Raw genomic sequence first — 10,994 nt, 5'->3', positions numbered from 1 at the left:
TTGCTGCTGAACTCAACCCTGAATGACACCAGCTACGAGGTGTATATGTGCTGTCGTGAGCAATTCCAGGGGTGAGTGGGGACCCTGGGGGGCTGCCCCGACCAGGCTAAGGGACCCAAGGGGCTGAGGCAGCAGTGGGGCAGGGAGCAGGCGCCCCGCCCTTGGATCTCCAATCCCCTGCTTTGCTTCTTTGCAGCACTGGCCCGGCCCTGGGCCCAGCTGGCCTGGCTACCTGCTGTGAATTCTACAACCACACGCTGTGCGGGTGACTGACCCCCGAAGGGGTCACCCCTCTATCCTTTGTTGGGAGGTGGTGATGGAGGAGCGTCCCAAGGCCCACCCAGTTTGGCTTCCCCAATGGGGACTCTCCAGGTCCTCCAAATTCCTTTCCCATCCCTCATACCCAATCTCCCCACTACTACCCTTCTTTGGGATCAGGCCCATCCTGGAATTTCAGCCCATCTCCGGGTACTGGGGTTTACTGTACTTTCACCTTCTGCACAATTTCTCCTGGAAATTCCCCTCCAGCACCAGAGATTCTCCAACTGTCTCCACCAGAGACCCATGGGGCCTCTGCCACTCAGTGTTTATGACCACACTCCCTGGATTTGGGGAACCCCGGGCTGAATAAAGTTAGAGGGTATTTTTGTTCTGTTGTTTGTTCTTTAACTAAAACCTGCCAGGGTTTGCCGCAGAAACAATGGGACAGTTTCTAGCCGGGTTTCACCATGAGACACATATGTGTATGCTAGGGCCACCCTGCTGGGCCCACCGACTCTCGTGCCCACACGAGTGACATGTCATGCATGTCCAGGAACTGAGCTGGTGCCTCCTCCAACCCTCAAGGGCACTGGCCTATGGGTTTCTGCCACAATGAGCATCTGGCAGGAGCACTGACCATCTGTGTTTTGGAGCGATGGTCTCCAACTGAAACACTTGGTATGGCCACACTGAACATTGGTCTCACAAGTGCTATTTGCCCACTGGGGACAGAGGCCTGGACCTTGGACCAGAGAGCAACAAGGTACTACTGTGGTTTTTGGTGGAACCGTGTACAATTTGGATCATTCAAAAATATTTTTTTAAAAAGGGTCCGGAGCAGTGGTGCAAGTGCTAGGGCATTTGCCTTGCATGTGCTGACCAGGGATGTGGTTTCGATCCCCTGGCATCCCATATGGTCACCCAAGCCAGGAGAGATTTCTGAGTACATAGCCAGGAGTAACCCCTGAGCATCACCGGGTGTGGCCCCAAAATAACCAAAAATAAAATAAAAAAAAAAGCAATGTTTGGCCTGCTTTGGAACTTGCTTTGCACACAGCAGACCCGGCTAACCAGGGTTCCATCCTTGGCATCCCTTATGGTCCCCACACACTGATCCCTGAGCACGCACTATGGGTGTGGCCTCAAGTACAAAAAAAAAAAAAAAAAAAAGAACAAATTTAAGATGCAATACCCTCGGAATCACTTTGTGAATTTAACAAAGAATGATTTTTAGCGTGTTAGAAGAAAAATGACACCTGTCACAGCATATAAACAATTTTTTCTAACTTTTATTAGTCAAAGAACATCAAGAAAAATAAAACAGAACCCACGTACAATTACTTTGTCTCTCAAGACCCCAGATTGTAGTACATTACAACATTTCCTAGCAGTACACAAGGCAATCTAAAGCCATAAAATCTATGCAACTCCCTAAACTTGAAGGCATAGTAGTTTTTACATTTCCATGCACATGCATATTAGTTTAAGTCAACCTCAAAAGTTTAAGTGTTTTTTTCTTTTTAGGTTTAGAGCCAAAACACAGCAAAAACGGTGTTAGAGTAGCGATTATCGTTTGCATAGGCCCACCAAAGTATGGGGGACATGGAAAGGAAAAGTCTTGACCTAAATACAAGGAGACCCCACCCCACCCCACCCCTGAAGCTTCCTGACACAAGACCAACTCTAGGCTCCAGGCAAACTAGCCTGTCCAATCCATATCACCGTCTGTTGTGCCAATACAATTTTATTTTTCACACAGTCTCTGTTGTTGGTATTATGTTTCTGTATTGAAGATCCTGGAATCTGTATATCCTACATTGAAGTCAGGATGGTGCAGAGCGTCATCTAATTTCAACTCACAATTAAAGGGCAATGCAGAGAGCCCTGTCCAGTACATAGGTCGTTGTTGTTTAAATCTTCTCAGTATTAAGGGAAGACTCTTTTGAGTAAATCAATGTTAGAGCAGTAGTAGAGTCTTCCCTGGTAGAGGATTGATTCCAGGTGATGTTATAGACAACTTTGGATGGCTTCCCTGGTTCAGGGGTGAATGGAGAACGCCCATTCTTCTGAGTTCTGTGCCAGGTCGTTATGTCAATGTTCAGGGTGTAAGGTCCCATTGCACTACAAGATTTGTGTGCTCCCATCTGTACTAGATAAGAACTTATTTGTATGTATAGTATTTTCCATTTTAATGTGCCTATGCAAACAAGGAATAATGCCATGTGGCGTTATCAGTGCAGATGGGGGCCACAAGAACAAGTCCAACAATTCCCATGACTTGGTCCAAACATAAGCATTAAACTGAGCGACTCTTTCACCAAAATTCATTATTGAACAGTTCACAAAGAGAAGAAAAGATAAAGAGTGGGGACTAATCAGAAACCTAGTATGGGAGCAACCACAGTTACACAATGAAGGAAGGAAGAGGCCAAGAGGCCTCTGAGAGTAAGCAAGTAGGAAAAGAGTACTGGTCTCTTCCCAGCTTGAGAGTCCATCCTCTCATTTTTATTTTGAATGTATATGCCCCCGCGCGGTTTTTAAAATGGAGACCAATGAGAAAAAAAAATGTCCCGACATATACCAGTGCCATATAAACAATTTTTATCTAGAAAGTTATGATGTAGGGTCTTAGTGATAGCACAGCAGGGAGGCCACTTTCCTTGCACATGACTGCATCTGGGTTCGATTCCCGGCATCCCATATGGTCCCACGAGCCTGCCAGGAATGATTTCTGAGAGTAGAGCCAGGAGCACAGCTGAGTGTGGCTTCCCTCCTGCATGATGTGCTTGGAAGCAGAAATTAAAAATATATATATATATCTAAAAGGGCAAATGAACCCCCAGATTCCATCCTGGGACCCCCAGTATTGTTTGCTTTCTGCTTCTTCCACGTATCCTAAGATGGTAGAGGCAGAAGATGTCTACAAGGCCAGCTGGCTGGATTCCTGGATTTTAATACTCCATAAAGCTTAATGGTTCAATTATGCTCCCATCAAACAATGCTCAGACGCTGTTCTCCCTGCAGGAAACACCACAACAGCCCCTTCAACACCACCTGCCAGAGAAATAGTCAATGAACAGCTGCTCTGACGTGCCCACGGGGGTGGAGGCAGATGTTATATACTTTACTGGCCTTCACAAGAGCACTCCAAGTTACATGATCTTTATTTTAATTCTTTTGTGGTTTTGGTCCATATCTGGCAGTACTCAGGGGTTATTCCTGGCTCTGCATTCAGAAATAACTCCTCGGCAATCTCGGGAACCCTAGGGGATGCCGGGGATTGAACCTAGGTCAGCCATGTGCAAGGCAAATGCCCTACCTGCTGTGCTATCGCTCTGGCCCCGGTTACATGATTTATATTTTATTTTTGGCACTGTGACTAGCAGTGCTGGTAAGGGCAGGATTCCTTGCATCTATCGTCCTAGCTCTTCATTGTCCCCCAAAGTCTGTTTATCTCTGCCATTGTCCCAACGGTCCCCTAATCCATGTTCCCCCATGATCAACTTCCTACGGAAGACCCCCCTTTTTTTTTTTAAATCAGTTTCTGTTGCCTTTGGGCATTTGTTATTCTCCTACTGTGTCTCTTTATCTCCCACCTCTGAGAGACATCATTCTGTCTGTGTCTGTCTGTCCCTCCTCTGACCAACTTCACCCAGGTGATACTCTCCAGATCTATCCAAGTAGCAGCAAATTGTATGGTTTTCAGCTTTTCTTTAAAACAAAACAAACAAAAAACAGTGGGACCCCGAGAGATAGCACGGAGGTAAGGCGTTTGCCTTCCATGCAGAAGGATGGTGATTCAAATCCTGGCATCCCATATGGTCCCCCGTGAGCGTAGAGCCAGGAGTAACCCTTGAGCATTGCCAGGTTTGACCCCAAAAAACCAAAACCAAACAAACAAAATAACTAAATAGGGGCCAGAGAGATAGCATGGAGGTAGGGCGTTTGCCTTGCAAGCAGCAAACTCAGGACCAATGGTGGTTCGAATCCCGGCATCCTATATGGTCCCCTGTGCCTGCCAGGAGTGATTTCTGAGCGAAGAGCCTGGAGTAACCCTTGAGCACTGCTGGGTGTGGCCCCAAATCTAAAAACCAAACCAAAACAACAACTAAATAATATTTCATTCTTTCCCTTTCTTCTCCCCTCCTCTCCTCTCCTCTCCCCTCTCCTCCCCTCTCCTCTCCTCTCCTCTCCTCTCCCCTCCCCTCCCCTCCCGTCCGTTCCTCTCCCCTCTCTTTCCTTCCCTTCCCCTCCCTCCCCTCCCCTTTCCTTCCCTTCCCTCCTCTTGTCCCTTTCCTTTCCTCACTCCTAGCAGTGCTCAGAGTTTACTCCTGGCTCTGTACTCAGGAATCACTCCTGGTATGCTCAAGAGACCATGTGGGATGCTAAGGATCGAACCCTAGTTGACACATGCAAGACAAGCACTCTCCCCATTGTTCTATTGTTCTGGGCCTGTTTTTTTTTTTTTATTTTCTAGATTTAAAAAAAGGGGGGATGGGGCCGGATGGATAACATGGAGGTAGGGCATCTGCCTTGCATGCAGAAGGACGGTAGTTCCAATCTCAGCATCGCAGATGGTCCCCTGAACCTGCCAGGAGCAATTTCTGAGTGCAGAGCCAGGAGTAACCCCTGAGCGCTGCCAAGTATGACCCAAAAACAAAACAACAGCAACAACAAGGAAGCATAGGCAAAGGTCACCAAAGTATTTGCAGAAGAAAAAAAATCATTTAGCTCCCTGGGAAAATATATCATCCTTAAACAAACAAAAATAGAAGATGGATATGAAATGGCCCCAGAGCCACTGTGACTCTTCAGGGTCCCATCCCAGAGACTCGAGGAGATGCTGTTCTGAGGTCTCTCCTCTTGCAAGACAGACTTTTTTTTTTTAATATTTTTTATTGCGACCAAAGTGAATTACAAATCTTTCACAGTAATATTTGAGGTACCTAGTGACATGAAATCAGGGGGATTCCCACCACTAGGGTTGTCCTCCCTCCACCCCTGTTCCTAGCATGCATCCCATATCCCCTTTCTTTGCCTCCCAGCCTGCTAGGATAACTGGTCCCCACTGTCTAGCTAGTTGTAGAATGGGCATCGATTCTATTGTCGTTGGCTTTGAATTTGGTGTTTAAGTCTGATCATTTTTTTCATTTCGACTCAATGTTCATACGAACTGCCGAGTGATGCCATTGCCCCCCTTTGGGCCTGGCACCCTCCAGAACTCCCCTTTGCCAGGCATTTCGTGTCTGGTGCCAGGTTGGCAGCTTGAGGGGGGCGTCACCAGCGCCCTCTGGAGCAAGTTGGGGAGCGGCACAACGGGCCGAGGCGCACAGCAGGTTAAACCGTGCCGGGGCGGAGCCCTCGCAGCCGCTGCTGCAGAAGTTTCGCTTCGCCTGGGGAGCTTGGAGGCCCCCCGTGCGCCCCTGGACCCGTCGCCCCGACCACCCAGCACCGCGATCGAGACCCGCAGAGGGTACAACCGAGGCCGAAGCGGCAGGTGAGGCTCAGTGTCCTCCGCAGAGCGCACCCCGGAGCTTGGGGCGGCGCCCGGGGATGGAGAGGGGTGGAAGGGGACGCACCTATGCGCACCCGGAGCAGTTTGGGGGGACCCCCGGGATTTCCTGCTAGGTAGGGAGATCGGAGCCTGCAGGCGGGTTAGAGGGGTGCAGGGGGTGCTCCTGGACCAGGTTGGAAACACATCTTGGACATTCTTCTCTGGGAAGGGCAGGGCCAGTTTTGGAGAGCCGGGCGCGCGCGCGCGCACAGGGGCGCATTGCCCAGATGCTGTTTCTTGGACCCCCTTTGCCAGTTCTGGAACTTAGCCCTTAAGTCTTGGTGGCAGGACCCTCCTGACTATGTATGGGCTTGTTTATCCACCACGCACTGGAGCCTCCATCCATCTGGAGCTCGGTGAGGGGGTATTGGGGGACCCCTGGAACTGTGGACTCCAGAAGGTGCTTCTCGCCCGGTTTTGGCGCAAGGGAAGGAGGAGGATCCGTTCTGCAGGGATGGGGGAGAGAGGATGGCTTCGCAAAGGGAGGAGCCAGGTACCGTGTGGCTTCCGCAGAGAGGGTGGTGACGGGGTGGGGTAGGGTTGGGGGACAGCGCCCTGAAACCGAATCCAGAGCGTAGAAATGCCACCGGCCCGGTGCAAGGTAGGGTGGGCCTGCTGGGGGGCTCTGACCCAGACTGGGTGGCGTGGCGGGGGATGGACACTGTTGTTTTGAATTTTCTCTTGCTTATCTCCCCTGGGAAAGTGGGGGCGGTGGAACTCAGGAGCTGCTGCTGGGGGTGGGGTGAGGGAGGCAAGGGCTGCCCACATGGGGCAAGAGTTGTGGGTACTGTGGTCAGCTACATGCACTCCAGTGCCCAGCTTGTCCCTGGACTTTCAGCCCACACACAGCACCCCCCAAATCCTCTGGGAGCCAAGGCGCACCCAGGGGATACAGAGCTCTGGAAAAACAAAGTCCAGATTTCCCCCAAGCGCCTGGCTGGCTGGTTGGTTGGAGAGAAACCCCGGGAATAAAGAGGTGGAGGGGTGCAGATGTGAAGGCAGGACTAGGGGGTCAGCAGAAGAAAGGGTTCACTGTGGGGTTGGTAGAAGACAGATAGCATCATGAGGCAGGGATGGGGTTCTTTGGTACCCCAAGACCCACCCTCTCTCCCATGAACTGCTTGGCAAGCCCCAGCAGTGAGATCGCTTGCATTGGGGTTCAGTTCACTCAGCAGAGACCTGTGGGGAGAGACATGTGCTGCTCACAGATCAGATTTGCTTCAAAAAAAAAAAAAATTGTTTCCAGTGGCCAGAGCGATAGAACGTTTGCCTTGTACCAGCCAACTTGGGATAGACCTGGGTTCGATTCCCGGCATCCCATATGGTCCCCCAAGCCTGCCAGGAGCGATTTCTGAGCACAGAGCCAGGAGGAACCCCTGAGTGCCGATAGGTGTGGCCCCCCAAAACCAAAAACAAACAAAAAAGATTGTTTCTAGGGTGAGAGAGAGAGACAGAGAGGGAGAGAGAGACAGAGAGACACAGAGACAGAGAAAGATAGAGACAGACAACAGGGGACAGTGAGTAGGCACTGTCCTCACACACGGCAGACTTGGATTCGATCCTTACACCCCCATAGATTCCCCTGAGCCCCTTCGCTCTGCAAGATATGGCCCCAAAGTCCCAAGATTAAAAAATTATTCTGGGGCCAGAGAGATGACATTGAGGTAGGGCAGTTGCCTTGCATGCAGAAGGCAGGTGGTTTGAATCTTGGCATCCCATATGGCCCCCTGAGCCTGCCAGGGGGTATTTCTGAGTGTAGAGCCAGGAGTAACCCCTGAGTGCTGCCGAGTGTTACCCAAAAGCCAAAAAAAAAAATATTATTTCTGAGCCGGAGTGATAGCTCAGTGGTGGCATGTTTGCCTTGCACAGAGCTGACACAGGACAGGCCTGGGTTCTATCCCTAGCATCCCATATGGCCCCCCAGCCCAGGAGCGATTTCTGAGCGCATAGCCAGGAGTAACCTATGAGCTTCACCGGGTGAGGCCCCCTCCAAATTATTCTGTATATATGGATTGTATAAATGGATTGTTTCTTCAATCTTAGAATTCTAAACACTTAGGAAGGATTCTAAAAACTTTGGAGTATCTCGGGGTAGATGAATTTCTGTCCTTTTGTCCCCCCCACCCCTGGGGATCATTGGCCTGGCTCTGTGCATGGTCCAGCCAACATCCTGGGAAAGCTCTGGCCTGACTGTCCTCTCGTGACAAAGGAAAAAGAGGAGATGGCCACTCTGATGGTCTGGGATGAGAGAAATCCAGCCTCTTGGATGCAGGGCGGGGCCAGGTAATGAGAAACGAAGACCCAGTGCTCTAGAGTAGCCAGGCTGGCTGTCACCAACCATGTCACCACCAACGGATTCTGTGCTCCAGGGTAGTGTGGGCTAAAGCACTTGGAGCTGGGGGGAGCATCTTGTGAGTTGACTCAGCCTCCCTCAGAGCTTGGCTTTCTGATCTGTGAGAAGGAGACGGTGGCTGAGCCTTCAGGGGGTGCTGAGACATACCTGTTCCTTGTGCATGGAGCTGAACATGTTTCTGTGTGACTGTGCCACGGAGTGGGCAGTGCGTGTCTGTTAGGAGGGAGTAGAGGAGGCAGGGCAGGGGTGAAGGCAGGATCAGGACAAGGGTGGGTGACGTGGGCCTGCAGTTTTCTGGATGTCACTTGACCACGTCCTTGGGGGAAGTGTGAATGCGAGGCAGGTTCAAGGGACTTCTAGTCTTGTCTTTTGTGTTGGCACCTACAGAAAACCCCTGTGGCTGGGGCTGGAGCCATAGCATAGTAGGGAGAGCATTTGCCTAATACGAGCCTGACCCACCCCAGTTCTATCTCCAGAATTTTGTAGGATTCCCTGAGCTTGCCAGGAGTGATTCCTGAGCTCAGAGCCAGGAGTAACCCCTGAGTACTGCTGGATATGACCCACCCCCCCCAAAAAAAAAACCCTCAAAAAACCAAACCAAAAAAAAAATCACCCCCAGTGTCAGGAGAACTGAATTGTAAGTAAACCAGAAAGGTCGTTGGGGATTGAGGGGGTCAGCTGTAGGATCAAAGGCAAAGGTTAGCACCCTAGGATCTTGGGTGTTTTTATGGGTTAGACTGGTCTTCTGAATGGCTCAAATCCTAAACTGGGCTTCCAAGAAGGTCCCTCTGGTTGATCAGCAGCCGGGGGCATGGGGGGAGGCAGATATATTTGCAGGGGTGAGGAGGCAGAGTAGAGGGCCAGATAGTGCTCCCCACGCCGCAGTCCACACTCCCCACACCACAGATGGTCCTCCTCATGCTGCAGTCTGTTTGCGCTGAGCTCGGGGTCACCCTGGGCTTTTCCTGCTGTCTCTGTGTATCCCCAACAGTGAGTGAAAGTACCTGCTACATGTAGAGACACTGCCACTGGGTGGGTTGCTTCTAGAAAGAGGACATTTTTAGAGCGAGGCCAGTCTCTGTGGCGAGGGAGAGCCGGGGATCGATGGAGAGTGTCCGCTGTCCTGGATGGTTCACACATTTCCCATAGGAGACGTTTTTTTTTTCCAGCTCTCAGCTCGATGCAGCCAAGGAAGGTCACTTTCCTGCTCAGCCCTTGGAACACTTTCCTTGGGGAGGTACCTGGCTGGGGATGTGGCAGCTCTGCCTCCATGCTCTGTGCCCCCAGATTCTTGAATAGAGGAGGGGCTGGGTGCCTGGGGGCTGTTGGAAGCGCCTGTGGATGTGGGGTGCAGGTAGCTTCGTAGAAGGTTGCTTGCTTTGCAGGTGACTGACTTGAGTTCATTCCCAGAGGGTCTCTCTAGCCCTCCAGAAGTGACCTTTGGGCACCAGTTTTGAGCACTGCCTGGTGTGGTCCAAAAACAACAGCAACAACAACAACAACAAGGAAACCAGCTTTGGCTCTAGAGAGATAATATAGCGGGGAGTGCACTGGCCTTGCATATTGGCTGACCGGGGTTAGATCCCCCGCAACTACTAGGGGCCAGCAAGCTCCGCCAGGAGTGACCCCTGAACATAGCTGGGTGTGACCCCAAAACAAATGAAACACAAAAGTTTCTATGAAATAGGATTTGGTGAAGCTGGATGACCCCCCCCACGGGTGACATTCATCCCTCCCCCCACTGAATTCCCTCACCCTTCCGCCCCAGATCTGGCTCTTGGAGTCTGATTATCACCTGGTTCTCACCTTTCCCTGCCTGTATCTGGCCAGGGACATGGGGCCTGGTCTTCCTCCTATGACCCTGGTCCTCCCGTCGCAGTGTCTGTGGGGATAGGGGCTAAGAGCAGAGCAGCCCCATTGCTCAGAACTAGGACCATCATGGACAGCCAGTCTGGTTGCTGTGGAATTCAGAGCTGAGCTCTTCTGGGCTCATGGCTCAGAGCAATAACACTCTTCTTCTCTCTCTCTCTCTCTCTCTCTCTCCTCTTCTCTCTCTCTCTCTCTCTCCTCTCTCTCCTCTCCTCTCTCCTCTTCCTTCTTCCTTTCTTTCTTCTTCCCTTTTCGTCCTTCCCTCCCTTCTTCTTTTTTCTCTTCCTTCTCTTCCTTTCTTTCTCTTCCTTCCTCCCTCCCTTCCTCCCCCCCCCTTCCTCCCTCCCTCCCTCCCTCCCTCCCTCCCTTCCTTCCTTCCTTCCTTCCTTCCTCCCTCCCTCCCTCCCTCCCTCCCTCCCTCCTCTCTCTCTCTCTTCTTTTTCTTTTTCTTTCTTTCTTCTTCTTCTTTTTCTTTCTTTTTTCTTTCTTTTCTTTCTTTTCTTTTTCTTCTTTCTTTCTTTCTTTCTCTTCTTTCTTCTTTCTTTCTTTCTTTTCTTTCTTTCTTTCTTTCTTTCTTCTTTCTTTCTTTCTTTCTTTCTTTCTTTCTTTCTTTCTTCTTTCTTTTTCTTTCTTCTTTCTTTCTTTCTTTCTTTCTCTCCTCTCCCTCCCTCCCTTCCTCCCTTCCTTCTCCCTTCCTTCCTCCTTCCTTCCTTCCTTCCTTCCTTCCTTCCTTCCTTCCTTCCTTCCTTCCTTCCTTCCTTCCTTCCTTCCTTCCTTCCTTCCTTCCTCCTCCTTCCTCCCTCCCTCCCTTTCCTCCCTCCCTCCCTCCCTCCCTCCCTTTCCTCCCTCCCTCCCTCCCTCCCTCCCTCCCTCCCTCCCTTCCTTCCTTCCTTCCTTCCTTCCTTCCTTCCTTCCTTCCTTCCTTCCTTCCTTCCTTCCTCCTCCCTTCCCTCCCTC

The 10,994-nt window shown here is 50.9% G+C and overlaps 2 protein-coding genes across 5 annotated transcripts in view; both read left to right on the top strand.

Moving 5' to 3' along the window:
* The window catches only part of SLC28A1 (solute carrier family 28 member 1), a 17,907-nt gene extending 17,638 nt beyond the window's left edge, over window positions 1–269 (top strand). The window contains exons 18-19 of the mRNA XM_049783928.1: window positions 1–71; window positions 197–269. The exon at window positions 1–71 is cut by the window's left edge and continues 44 nt beyond it. Of these exons, the coding sequence (XP_049639885.1) occupies window positions 1–71; window positions 197–269 (144 nt within the window). The remainder of the gene's footprint in view (window positions 72–196) is intronic.
* Window positions 270–5,602: 5,333 nt separating this feature from the next.
* SV2B (synaptic vesicle glycoprotein 2B) overlaps window positions 5,603–10,994 on the top strand; it is a 47,505-nt gene continuing 42,113 nt past the window's right edge. The window contains exon 1 of one of the 4 annotated variants that reach the window (XM_049783290.1): window positions 5,603–5,758. The gene's annotated coding sequence lies outside the window, so the exon portion shown is untranslated. Of the gene's footprint in view, window positions 5,759–6,210; window positions 6,309–6,358; window positions 6,417–8,153; window positions 8,227–10,994 lie in introns of those variants that run through there. The other 3 variants (XM_049783293.1, XM_049783291.1, XM_049783292.1) reach the window with 3 other exon arrangements.

The sequence above is a fragment of the Suncus etruscus genome, chromosome 11 (assembly GCF_024139225.1).
Source record: "Suncus etruscus isolate mSunEtr1 chromosome 11, mSunEtr1.pri.cur, whole genome shotgun sequence".
Taxonomy (NCBI): Eukaryota; Metazoa; Chordata; class Mammalia; order Eulipotyphla; family Soricidae; genus Suncus; species Suncus etruscus.
The sequence above is the reverse complement of the archived record's forward strand: the minus strand, read 5'-3'. Positions and strand labels throughout refer to the sequence as shown.